Here is a 13844-nt window from a genome sequence, read left to right on the forward strand (position 1 = left end):
AAGATGTTGAGATGTTGGTGGATACTGGGTCAAGAATAATAATTCTGTCAAAGGACACTAACAGGGGTCTCAAGTGCAAGACACCGTTGGAATCCAGCAGAATTGTTCCAGGTGCATATGGCGGGTACAAGATAAAATTGGAAGGGGTCTTCTAGGCGGATTTTTAGTTTAAGGGAAAGAACACCTCCACAAGAGTCTTTGTAGAGGATTACAATGTAAACATTCTGGGTTGGCTGGAACAACAAAAACTTAAGATGATGATTAACCCTTGTCAACCACCGTATGTATTCAGCGTTCAAGAGGACAGCTTGGAGACCATTCTCAAGGAATTCGAGGGGGTGTTCAACGAGCAATTGGGATGCTTAAAGAACTTTGAACACCAGATTATCCTGAAGAGTAATGCATACCCAGTGAAACAGAAGGTCAGGAATATACCCTTATCTGCCTGCGCTGAAGTCAAGACAATCCTGGAGAATTTGTGCCAGGACAGTAATATTGAGCCAATCAATGCATCTGAGTGGTTGTCACCCATGGTTATCACGAGGAAAAGGAATGGAAAGATCCGTTTGTGCATTGACCTTGGTGAACTAAACGTGGTAGCTGATTGCCAACCCATGCGTTTGATTAACGAAATGGTAATGACGTTAGGTCAAGCAAAAATCTTCATGATAGACTTCAGCGCCGCCTACCATCAAATACAATAGCAAGATGAGTCAAAGAAATACACTGCGTTCATCACACCGGAAGGAGCGTATCAATTCCGCTGGTTACCCTTCGGATTGTGTTCGGCGTCAGCTGTATTTCAATGTACGATGAACGATGAACCAGTTGTTCAACGGCATGGAAGGAGTCAGATCCTTCTAGGACGATGTTCTGATCTACAGCAAGACAGAAGAGAAACACCTGATCATCCTGAGGAAAGTTCTTCGGAGGATTCAGGACAGTGGTCTCACATTGCAAAAAGACAAGTGCAAATTCCTAAAAGAAACTGTTGAGTACTTAGGACATCTCTTCGATGGAAATGGTGTACGATCCAAACCGTCCTTGATTTCTGCAATTTTCTGTTCATCTAATCCAAAAAATAAGGAAGAACTTGCATCTTTCTTGGGCATGTGTGAATTTCATTCCGAATTCATACAACATTACGCAGCCAAGTTTGAACCGCTTCGGAAAATGGTGAAGAAGGATGCAGAATTCATTTGGGATGAAGAATGAGAACAGAGCATATAGACCATTAAGATGGAACTTGAGCAAGCACCATCTCTCCAGTCCTTTGACGAGAAGTTGCAAAGCACTGTAACAACAGATGCCAGCCAAATCAGGTTGGGAGCTGTGCTTAGCCAAATGACAGAGAAAGGGGAGAAAACCATCACATTCGCATCAAGGAAGTTAAGGGGCCCAGAGACAAAGTACTCAGTAATTGAACGTGAATTGTTGGCTTGTGTTTGGGCTGTCACAAAGTTTAAAAGTTTCCTGTGGGGCAAGGAATTCGCCATCCGTACTGACCACACGAGTGTGAAATGGATGAAGAAGATTATCTACTTGTTGCATGCTTATTTGAGGGTCATGAATCCAATGGTACCATTACTAAATCAGAATGGTTAGAAGCTATAAAAGATGACACAGTGTTGGAAGGAATTAAAACATATGTGATCAAAGGTTGGCCACGTGAAAGGGCACTTGATGAAGCACTTAGACCTTACTGGAAAATTAAGGACGATATTGGTGTTGTCGAAGATGTCATTCTCCGGGGTGAAACTTTAATAGCACCAATATCCATGAGGAGCAGGTTGATGACTTTAGCCCACGAAGGGCATGTAGGAATGACAGGCACCAAACAGAGATTGGTGGCCCTCCATGGATCGTGACGTTGATGTATTTGTTACTCACTGCTCAGTTTGCAATGAAGCTGACAAAACTATGACGACACGCCATTGTCACAGGACCTCTGTTGAACTACCAGAAGGTCCATGGATCAAAGTCGGCATCGACTTCATAGGTCCCATGAATGCTTTGAGTCTAGAATTACGCTATGCCGTTTAGTTGATTGATTATTACAGCAAGTGGGTGGAAGTCAAATTTGTGTCTCAACCCACCACACGTGAAGTGATTGACTTCTTGAAAGAGTTGTTTTGCAGGGAAGGTTTTCCCCATCAGCTTGTCTCCGACAACGGAGTGCAATTTGTGTCCTCTGAGTTAGTCTCATTCTTTAAAAAAAATGGAATAGAGCATGTGAAGTCCTCTTTATATCACCCACAAGGCAATGGCCAAGTGGAACGGGCCAATCGACTGATTAAAGAAACCATCCAAATGGCCTTCAAATCACACATTCCTGTTGAGGCAGCACTACGCACTAGGTTATGGTCGTACCGTACCACCCCCCACAATACCACTAGTAGAACCCCTTTTGAACTCATCAGGGGTAGGGCAGCGATCACACGTTTGCAACCATATTGGTCATTGACTTGGAAAAAATGGGAAAACAAGAACCACAAAGAGAGTGAGAGCAGGATGAGAAGTCTGGTAGATGAGCGCCAGAAACACATGTGCATAAATTATGACACTAGAAATGCTGTACAAAAGATGTCTGTGAGGGAGGGTGAAGTGGTGAGAGGGAGGTATCCCAAAAAGGGTGCCAACATGAGCAAATACAGTGAACCAAGGCGTGTGGTCAAAACTAAGGGTACTGCTGTTCTCCTTGACAATGGTCAATGGTTGAATGGTTTGAAAGTTGCCAGAACCAGGATCTCTGAGCCTGTGAGCGGGCCTTGTGGATTTCAGAACGATGGTCTGGCGTCCTCTGCTGAGTCATGCATGGGTGAAGCACGTAGGGATAGCACTAATCCTGTGTCTATTGACCATATTCCCAAAGTGTCTCTTGCTGGTTTGGCTACTGGTCCTGCTGATACCATTTGGAATAGGAGAAAAATTGGTCCGCCCATAAGATTTAAGGATTATGCAATGTATTAGTTCACCTTAGGGAAAGCAAAAGTGTTTCCTTTGTTTATTTGAAAACAATGTATTCCAGAGTTGTTTTTAAAAAACGGGAGAAGATGTAATATGCTGTCACCTTTCATCCTGTCTTTTCCCTTCCCCGTTCCCATCTTACCTGCTGTGTCTGTGCGCGTGACTCCCAGCACGGATTTAGAACGTTCATGCTGAGCAAGTGGAAGCCGTTATTCCAACCGGCATTCCGTCTCTTACTATTTTTAAGCTGGTCGCTTCCTTCACCTCCGCCTGTCGTCTCGTCATTACAGATGCTACTGCATAAATGTACAGAGCCTTGGAGTTTGATTATGCAGTAGTAACAATATTTATAAGTTCCATGGCTTCTTCTGTGGCTACCTGGCACATGTGGATGGAGACATTTCTGGTCCCAAACATACCATTATGGCCAGTAATATACTGAGTGGTCGGGTCCCATATGCCCATGTGCATAAATTGTTGCTTGGTAGTCTTTTTCTGCCAAAAAGAACTCTTCAATATTTTATATTGGCATTGGCTAATAAAACCGACTTAACATTTTTGGTGCGATAGAAAGGGAAGAAAATTATAATTATCAATGCAATCGTCCGTCTGTTCAGCAGCTCCTCTGTTTATTCTGGAGGGCAGAAACGATTTAAGGCATGGGCACAGTGGGTCTCTCCCGGGGCCCCAACCTTTCAGGGGTCCCCTGATAGAGCTTGCTCTGTTCCGCAGAGAGTCTTGACCTGATGACCTTGAATAATTCTTAAACAGATTGTTTTAAATACCGTTTTCCTTTAATTTATTTTTAATGTGGGTAAAGTGTGAGTCTATTACAGACATTTTGCTGAACATTGTTATGTTTTTTTAGATCAAAATAGGACATGATATATAATAAATAGGAGGGTGTCACAGAAATTATTTGCAGTAAAATTAGTGAGCCGCTCCTGAGTTACAGTATCGAAAACACGTCTCTGTCCCTGAATATTAGATGTAAACACTGTCAGTAGCCTGGCCAAAGAGGGCATAAAACAGCTGAAATTGGATCATAAATGCAAAGATGTTCTAAACAGGGCCCCCCCCAAATCCATAAAGATGTCTCTGTTGGAGGGTCATGCAAGACGGAGTGAGAGACAGGACACAAGTACACATTATCCCTCGTATGTTTATGTTGTATCGAGGGGTAGGAAATATGCTAAGAAACTCTTAATGTACAAGGTTATACTTTCCATGCATTCCTCGTTAGATCTTTCTTGTCTTGAAAATCCAGCATGCCAATGCTGGGAAGTACCTACTGGTTCAGACTGGAGCGAGAAACAGGTAAGATCTTAAGTGTCTATAGGGCTGAGTTCTATATCTTGATTTAAAAAAAACGGTTTTATTGTTACTCTGGGGAACATGCATTACAGAACTGTCCCATCTAATCTGGATGAGGTAGGATTTCCAAGGTGAAAAATCTCCCTGGCACAGGGTTATGTTTTACAGGAATACTCCCAGAAATCTATGACATGTGTAAGTTTTCAGGACCCATTCCTGGAAGAAAAGGTTTTCTTATTCAGCGGCGGCTGGTGAAATTTCAAAGGGGTTGGCGTAAAACCTGGGGATGAATTTTACGAAGCGAGCAAGTACGGCCGACATAAGGGCGTTCAGCCAATGCATCATTTGCCCAATCATTCCCCCATGAATTCATCCATGTTTTCATCATACACTGCATTCATCTGTTCATGAATACATGCATCCATCCTTTTAGAGACTGTCCCATTAACTCACCCACCCACCCATCATCCATGTATCCATTCACTAAACAATCATCCATTAATCTGTCCATCATATGGAGCATTCCTCCATTCATTCATGTATATATCCACTCGTCCTTCTGGACACACTCTCCTGTAACTCTTCCGCCCTCCCATCCATCTATGTGTCCTTTCACCACTGGTGAAACACAAGAGCATCTAGCCATCCCCAGCAGATCTCTCATTCATCCATTCATGTATCCGTCCATCCATTCATCCATCTTTCCACGCACCAATCTAGGTAGCCTCAACTCATCTACACATGCTCCCCATCAAACCATCTACTCAGCCTACTATATCGAAATGATAGATGCTTCAAATTGTCTTGCCACACATCATCTTATGTTTTATGAGGTCACAAGAACTTTGCAGTTTGAAGAGCACTAATTGAAAACAACCCCTTTTATGAGGTGCAGACAGATAGTGAGACCATTCATGATTGGTTCACAGATCCCCCTGCATGCATGCTATTCGTATAGAATAATTCTAAAAGAGTACTTAAAATACTATAATGGCTGTTGTAAATCAAGGGAGCGTTCAAAAAAAAAAAATTGTAAATAAGTGCAGCCAAAGTAGACATTATGTTCCCATACCAGTTGTACACACAAAAGCAGGTCCTTAACATACACAGCACATTTGTTAACAAGGGGCATATTAAACTGGTTTCTCTTCTTATACACAGAATATGTTAAACTTTGTCTGCAAGAGAAAGATCGACTGCGACTGAAGGCGGACTGCAAGGCCTCGAGGAAATGAGCGCAGACATTTTCTGAAAATCAAGTTGCAGGAGGCTGTGGGGGGCTCAACTGTTCGACGGTCCCGGAAAGAGATTTCACGGAGTCACACAGAGAGAGTGCTTTGTGGAGTTGACTGCTGTTAGAGCCCCTTTGTTAAATGCTGCCGCACGGAGCGAGATATGTGGCCTTGCCCCTTGCCACACAAATGGTGCCGACGCTGTATGTTCCTGCACATGCGTGGCCCCCATATAATTATTTAATTAGTATTTAGTTAGGACTAGGAGGCTGTTGTGGGGGTGGTCGCGACTCCCAGACCCCACAACATTACTATAACAAGGACAGCAGCTGAAAAGCGTCTGTAGTCTTCAGGGTCGGACTCGGAACTTCAAATCACACAGGAAAAGGTTCCCAAGCTGCAAGCCATAGTAGAACCGAGCGAAAAGTTAACCTTACCTTGCTTCACCCATTAGTCTTCTTTCCTCTGGTGTATCAACTGCCAAATACACAGCGGGCCCCTCCTCCGTCAGCACACCCTCTGAAACAAAAGCATGCCCATATATGGGGTTGGGGAGGGGCTTGTGTCGTGTCGCTTCATTCCTAGCTGGTGATCCTGTTGCTTGACATAGGTGGCAGGTCGTTATGGTGTCTTCTACCATGTTGTCTAGGCCAGGGAACCATACTTTCTCTCTTATCAACTTCTTCGTGGCTACTATGCCTCGGTGTGACTCATGAGCCAGGTTTACCAGTTGCCTCCTGAGTGATCTTGGTATCACTATTCTTGTTCCTCTCATCATTATCCCTGTGGCTGTCTCTGACAGTTCCTCATTAATCTTCTTGAGAGCTAGCACTTCTTCCTTGCATACTCCTGTTTCCCAGGCACAATTATTGTTGACATGCCTCCATCGCTGCTTTCTTGTTACTTCTAAAGCCATTTGCATCGTGGCGTCTTTCTTCGTCTCAATTGCCAGTTCTGTTAGTGTTATTGGTGCCGGGGTGTTTTGTTTCAGTATAAAATTGAGGTACTCCTCTGCCATCGATGTCGTCTCATGGGCTTTCGGTAGTGGGTGCCTCGACATGTAATCTGCTGTGTTGTGCTCTTTCCCTGGCTTGTGCACAATTGTGAAGTCATAATCCATCAACCTTATGCCCCAGCGTTCAATCCTGGGCGGCATTTTGGCTGACGGGCTGCCATAGATCGTCACTAGCGCCTGGTGGTCAGTTATGATGGTGAATGACTTCCCGTAGATAAACATGTGGTAATGTTCACACGCCCAGACCACTGCTAGGCTCTCTTTTTCTGGTTGCGAATATGCTCTTTCAATGTCCGTTAAACTCTTACTCGCATACGCAACAATTTTCCTTTGTGAATCTCTCCCTGGCAGATGCTGCGCTAGTATCGCTCCTAGTCCTACTGGGCTGGCATCAACAGTCAGTTCAGTGCACAGTAGTGGGTCAAAGTAGGCCAGGTGTTCCACAGTCACCACCGCTTCTCTTATTTCTTCAAATGCCCTGTCGCATTCCTGAGACCAGATGAACTTCTGTCCTTGTTTTGTCAGTTCTCTTAGTGGTGTGCTCACCGTGGCGAAGTCCTGTATGTACCGCGCACAATAGCTGGCGAGACCTAGAAACGACCGTACTTCTGCAACATCTGTCGGGTGGTTTGCATTTTTCAGTGTTTCAACTTTGCTTGGGTCTGGCCTCATCCCTCGTTTGGAGAAGATGTGCCCGAAGAACACTAGTTCCCCTCTTCCCAACTCGCACTTCTCTCCATTTAGCGTGAGGCCCGCTCGCTCCAGTTGTGTGCACACTTGACGCAACGCTGCATCATGTTCTTTGTCTGTTTTTCCAAATACCAAAATGTCATCGCTGTAGTTCAGGCTGTTCCGTACCGGTCTTATCACTTGCCTTATTGTCTCCTGGAATATCTCCGCTGCTGACGATATTCCAAAACTCAGTCGCTTGTATCTGAACAGACCCATGTGTGTGGAAAATGTTGTGATGTACCTGGACTGGTGGTCCAGTTCTAACTGATGGTACCCTTTGCACAGGTCCAGCTTTGAGAACCGGCAAGCCCCAGTGAGGCAGCTGATCATGTCATTTAGGTGTGGCCCCGGGTGACGTTCTCTTGCGATTGCGGTGTTCGGGATCCTCATGTCCACACAGATGCGGATCTTTGAGGTGTTCTTCTTTGGGACTGCCACAATCGGGGACACCCAGGGCGTCGGTCCTTCAGCAGGTTCAATTATATCCTGTGCCAGTAGACTTGTTATTTCCTCCTCAACTTGTGGTTGTAGGTGAATTGGTACTCGTCTGTGATGCTGGGCCACTGGCTTGATCGCTTCATTTATGTGTAATGTTATCTGTTTTCCTTTTAGTTTGCCAAGACCCTTCAATATGGCTGGGTATTCTAGTAAGATGTTTTCCGTTTCTGACATGTGGTACGTCATTGCCAGTAGCCCCATCACCTGGGCCGTCACGTTGCTAAGCAGGCATGGTGCTGGGATGTCACCCTTAAGCACATGTATTTCATCTTGGTATGATTTGCCTTTGTATGTCAGAGTCTCTGTAAATTTTCCCATGTTTTCTACCGGCCGTTTGGAACCCCACGTGAACACGTCCACAGTTGATGGTGATAGCCGTGGTTTCACTATCATTTTTTGATATTCTGACATGCACATGATGTTGCAGGTTGCTCCACTGTCAAGCACAAACTTTGCTTTGTGGTTTCCTACGCCGATGTCCACAGTGGCCGTTTTCTTTATTTGTTCTTTTTCTACGAGATGCACATGTTCTGTCTCTCTGTCCTCTCTTGGGGCGTCTGACATCAGATATAGTCTCGCTTCCCTCACAGATGCTGCCGTCTCTTCTGACTCGTCGGAGGAGCTGCGATTTGCCGTGTCCATGTGTCGTGCGTATCTGTTGCTTGTCATCCGTGGCCTCATCGTTCTGCCTCTTTCACTTCTGAATTGTCTGGTCATGCACGTGCTTGAGAAGTGATTGTCCCTGTTGCACTTCCTGCACTTCTGACCCATTGCTGGGCAGGCGCCTACATGCGGGAACTCTAGGCCACATCGATAGCACGTTTGTTCGCCTCTCTTTTGTAGGACCGGCGCCTGGAATTCTTTCTTCTTGAAGTTCCCAGTGACGCGATGTGCTAGCTCCGCTTTCTTCTCTTTCCCCATCTCCATCTGCTTCGCTTGCTCCGTGGCCCGTGCTTCTGTGCGAGCCATCGTCAATATCTTCTCCAACGTCGTCGGTTCTTTCAGAACTCGTGCTCGGAACTCCACCGATTTACACCCTTCGATGATGCGCAGTCTTATTGCTTGCTCATTGTCGAACTTGTCAAACTCGCAATATGCGACCAGCTTCCTTAGTCTCGTTGCAAAGTCGTCCAAGCTCTCTTCTCCCTGCTGGCATGCCGTGTTGAATGTATATCTTTCAAAATGCTGACACCTCATCAGCCCTGCCTTCTTTGTCTACTTTGTCTCTGGCGTTACGTGTATCCCGCCCAAGGTCGCAGGCATTAACGCCCATAATCAAGCAAATGCAATGGCAGTGAAAAATGCCGCGCCCACCACCCTGACGACACAACACTGCTTTGTGCCTCCAGGGCGAGTATTCTCTCGCCCGGCAGCTGGCACATGCGCAGCTGTGTCCACTTATCCAGCTGGTAAGAAAAACGATTTCAGGCTCCTTACGTCCTGAAACAAAGCACTTAGAAGCCTTTCATTAGGAACTCCATGCTTTTTTGTTTATTGTTAGGGGGGGTAACGCCCACTTCGTCCCTTAAGACCAGCTGCCCCTGTTCTTATTTCCAAGAAAGTTGCAAAGTTAACGAGGAGTAGACTTACTTCTATGTACTTATAGTTATAATTGTCCTTTTGAATTGGAAGCTGAATGAATCCTGCCTACTAAAGCAGAGATTAACCAATATCAGTTTGGAAGTTGTCCATAGAGATTATGTCCAGACTGCTGCACAGTGGCGGTTCATCCACTAAGGCGGAGGAGTGTCGCCCCACTGCCAGGAGCAGCAAAGAAAGGAAAATATAAAATGATAATAACGGAATGTTATTATCATTGTATTTTTTCCTCCTGTTGCGGCCGTGCGTGAGGGGGCAGGGTGGAGCTGCAGGGGATGAGTGGTAGAACACTCCTGTACGCAATCACTGTTTGGTCGGCCCTCTTGGGCCGCCCAAAACAGCCATGCGGACTCCCCTGTTCGTAATGCAGGCTGCATTACGGCCTGCATGGAGAACATGCCCACCCCTACAGCCCCTGGCTGAGCGCCAATCACAACGCTCCTTTGGAGCATTTTAATTGGGTTAGGGTTGGGAGCCTGGCTGCCTGCTTCAAGTTCCAACCTAGAGGCGGACACAGGCGAGCAGGAGAGAAGATGCAGGACCCGGTGGCGGTGTCAAGGTACGTTTTGTTGTTGTTAAAGCAGCCTGCGTTCCCCCCGCCACCACAACCCCACCCGCGAGCCGTGCTGACCACCCCTGCTACTGCAGTGTGAGTATGACATGCTACAGGGTAAACTGTCCTTCTGGGGACCACTTACCTTGCGTGCCCTCAAAGCAGTCAGATATGCTGCCTTTAGCTTTGCAGGGCAAACATATGAATGGAGACCGGCACATCCTTACAGGCCTTTATCAGGGTGTTTCACCGAAACCTAACTGATGCACTGCCACGCAGCTCATTACAATTCATAAGCGGACCCTAATCAGTCATGTTTCTTATAAAGCGTGACTACTCACCTGTGAGGGTTTCAAGGCTCTCTAATGCAGTTCTCTAATATGGTGCCGGAGTCCTTATCCCAGCACTAAGAAAATACATCTAGTTCTGGTCTTACAATTGCCCTGGTCAAAGCGTATCTCTGAACTCTGACAGCTCTGAGCTGTAGCCCACAAGGCAAATAATTGACTTAGCCTCCATTACAGGTTGCCCAGAGTGGTATCCCCATCAGGGATACTGCTCCCGACAACTTCAAGTGGTCCATGGACATCAGTTAAGGGTCGCAGCTGCGACCACTGGCTTGCCCCTTTCCTTACCCTGGCACTGCTTTAGTGACCCCTGGCCTCAGAGGAGGCAAAATCAGTGTCTGAAACACATGGGCAGCTCTTCGTAACGGACGCCGATTGGAGCTCCACTGCCTGGTTTCTGTCAATGTTTCTATTATACAAATAGTGAATAATATTATTCCCTATTAGAGTAATAGAAAATTGAGTACATTAGCTGGAATATGACCCTATCTGGAAGCTAAGGTAAGTAAAAGATGCTGTTGTATGCATGATGTATGCATGCTTGCGTTTGACAGTGTGTTTATGCGGGCAAGAATGTATTAGTATGTGTAATCATGAGTGTGTGAGTCAAAGTAAAGGTCAAATGGCATGCCATGTCACTTCCGCTACCACTGGCATTTTGGTGAATTGACATCCAGGAAGTGGTCCAGTGAGACTAGAGGTGTTTTACGGGACGCAGAGCCACACTTGAAAAACTTGGGGCAGGAATGTACGTCAGAAGCACACCCAATCCGTACTCGCCATGGGGGGCGCATGCAATGCATCCCCGAGAGCAGTGGTACTTAACCAGTGCTCCACGGGCTCCTGAAATTGCCTTCACTCAGATACTTACCATCAGCATTTAATAGAACTGGAGAAAATTTCTAGGACGTGCAGAATTACAATTCTGCCAGTGAAACTGTGCAGTTGACCACATTTGACCTTCACTGGGTTGCAGTTAGTGAACTTCATACAAGTTGCCCTTGGGCAAAGTTTGACACAAAAAGGTTTTAGCGGGAAAAGCTTCCATTGAAAACAAGAGCTTTGCAAAAATTTTGTTCATTGACTTTCGCAAACTTTTAGCACAAAACCTACGGAAAATACACAAAGGTTGTGAAAATTGGGACAATTGCAATGCCTTAAACATCACACATTCCACATTTTTAATAACACTGTAACTTTTCTCGAATAGTAAAAATGTTACACTCTTAGTGAGAATTCTTTGCTAGAGAATTTGACCCTAAAATGTAAATTTTTGCACAGTTTTTGCAATGAAATTACACTTTTATTGGGCTTTTTTCATCGACGTGTGTGGATGTGAAGTCCTGAAATTCTGCACACCCCAAGAACTGTCCCTGTTCCCCAGATACAATTCACAACGGTTTTACTGAATTATGAACCTACCTTGAACAGAAAGGTACGCTGTAAAGTATTCGCTTGAAAAGATATTACATTCAATGGTCCCAGTATCGCTGATTCTGACATCTGAGATGATCAGTTCTGAGGTAAAGGAGTTAGTCCGCGTGTAGTTGACTGCGGAGAAGCGTTTGTCAGGAGTATCTACTCCTTTGTCTGGACTTACAGTCAGAATTGGGGTGTCCTTCATAAACCAGAAAATGGTCCTCCATGTTCCTTCTACAGTGCAGTTGAACCGGGCCTGGGACCCAACTAGGACTGTTGCGTTGCTGGGTCCCTGTGTTACCACCTGACAATGTCCGCAACCTAAAAAAACAAGAGAACAATTAGAAAAGCAAATATCAATTTCCCTTTTTTCTATTTTTTTCTTCAAATGTGTACAGTAGCCCTTCTTTGTTTCCATGAATATTTCAACTTCATTTCAATTACAAGATCCCTGATTACCCCAACCTTCATATAGAGTGACCACCTGGCAAGAAGGCAAATTCGGGACAGTGACAGTAAAAGTTCAGGAAAAGGGTCAAAATTCAGGACACAAATCTTAGACAAAAGGTCATTTTTACATTGCACAGGTATAAAATAGACAGCTGGCAGAAGTACAAGCTAAATAAAATAGGTTTATGTTCTTTAAGTTATATTACACATTGGAGTATCAAGCAAATATTTATATATAGTTGGACATATTTAAAAATGAAAAAATAGCTAAGATATACACTTGTTTCCTTGTTTCCATGATTGTCTCAATTTCATTTCAATTAGAAGCTAACTGATTACTCCAACCTTCATATGGGGTGACCGACCACCTGGCAAGAAGGCAAATTCTGGACAGTGACAGTAAAAATTCAGGAAAAGGGTCAAAATTCAGGACAAAAAGTCAGGACAAAAGGTCATCTTTACGGACACATCTGAGGACATTGCACAATTATAAAATAGGCGGCTGGCAAAAGTACAAGTTAAAATAGGTTTATGTTATTTAGGTTATATTACACATTGGAGTATTGAGCAAACATTCATACATAGCTGGAAGTATTTAAACAAAATAGCAAAGATATACACCCCAAGCAGAATTTGACAGCCGACAGAAGGGGCAGTTTTCACAAGTCTACTCCAGTACCATGAATGATAGTGATAGAAGCAGCGCTGTGTTGCTGTACGTAGACTTAGAGTTCACAGGCAGTACACTACTAGAGAGTGTGAAACAGAGGCAGCAATGGTGGTGAGAAAGGAGTAGAGAGAGATATATACAGAGAGGGAGAGACAGAAGGTTGGAAGAATGATAGTGAACAGAGAGAGAAAAGAAAAGCAAGTGAGGATCTGCCAGCTGAGAGAGAAAAAGAACGTATGGTGAAAAGAGAAAAGAAGATCACAGAAGAAGAGGGGGCAGAGAAAGGAGTGAAAAACAGATACAGAAAGGTGCAGAGGGCTACAGAGAAAAGGTTGAAAATTGTAAAAAGAAAGTTAGAGGGTGGCATATCAAAGGCAAGGCAGAGGGAATCAAGAGAAAGCATGTGGGTGAGGAAGAGAGGAAGAGATGAGGAGAGAGGAGGAAACTGGAGCTGGGAGAGGAAGAGGAAGAGAGGTTAAATATGGAGTGAACGGGGAACAACCTTTACAACGCAACTTTTACAACGCACTACACTTACAACGCAATTTTTACAACGCGACATCCACTACAACGCATTCCATTACATCGCATTACACTACAACGCATTTTTAAAAACTACCTTTACAACGCATTCCATTACATCGCATACTACCTTTACAACGCATACCATTACAACGCATAATATTACACTACACTATCCAACACTTACCCTACTGTTGCACCCCCTGGAGTAAGAATAGTAATTTTTACCCCTATACTATCCAACACTTACCCTACTGTTGCACCCCCTGGAGTTAGAATAGTAATTTTTACCCCTATACTATCCAACACTTACCCTACTGTTGCACCCCCTGGAGTTAGAATAGTAATTTTGACCCCTATACTATCCAACACTTACCCTACTGTTGCACCCCCTGGAGTTAGAATAGTAATTTTTACCCCTATACTATCCAACACTTACCCTACTGTTGCACCCCCTGGAGTAAGAATAGTAATTTTTACCCCTATACTATCCAACACTTACCCTACTGTTGCACCCCCTGGAGTA

General features: G+C 44.7%; 1 protein-coding gene across 4 annotated transcripts in view; it reads right to left on the reverse strand.

Annotated features, from left to right (window-relative positions):
• The window catches only part of IGSF5 (immunoglobulin superfamily member 5), an 850576-nt gene that overhangs the window by 445080 nt on the left and 391652 nt on the right, over positions 1 to 13844 (reverse strand). For all 4 annotated transcript variants that reach the window (XM_085621233.1, XM_085621235.1, XM_085621232.1 and 1 more), the window contains one exon: positions 11680 to 11997. In XM_085621233.1, the coding sequence (XP_085477359.1) occupies positions 11680 to 11997 (318 nt within the window). The remainder of the gene's footprint in view (positions 1 to 11679; positions 11998 to 13844) is intronic.

The sequence above is a fragment of the Triturus cristatus genome, chromosome 8 (assembly GCF_964204655.1).
Source record: "Triturus cristatus chromosome 8, aTriCri1.1, whole genome shotgun sequence".
Classification (NCBI taxonomy): Eukaryota; Metazoa; Chordata; class Amphibia; order Caudata; family Salamandridae; genus Triturus; species Triturus cristatus.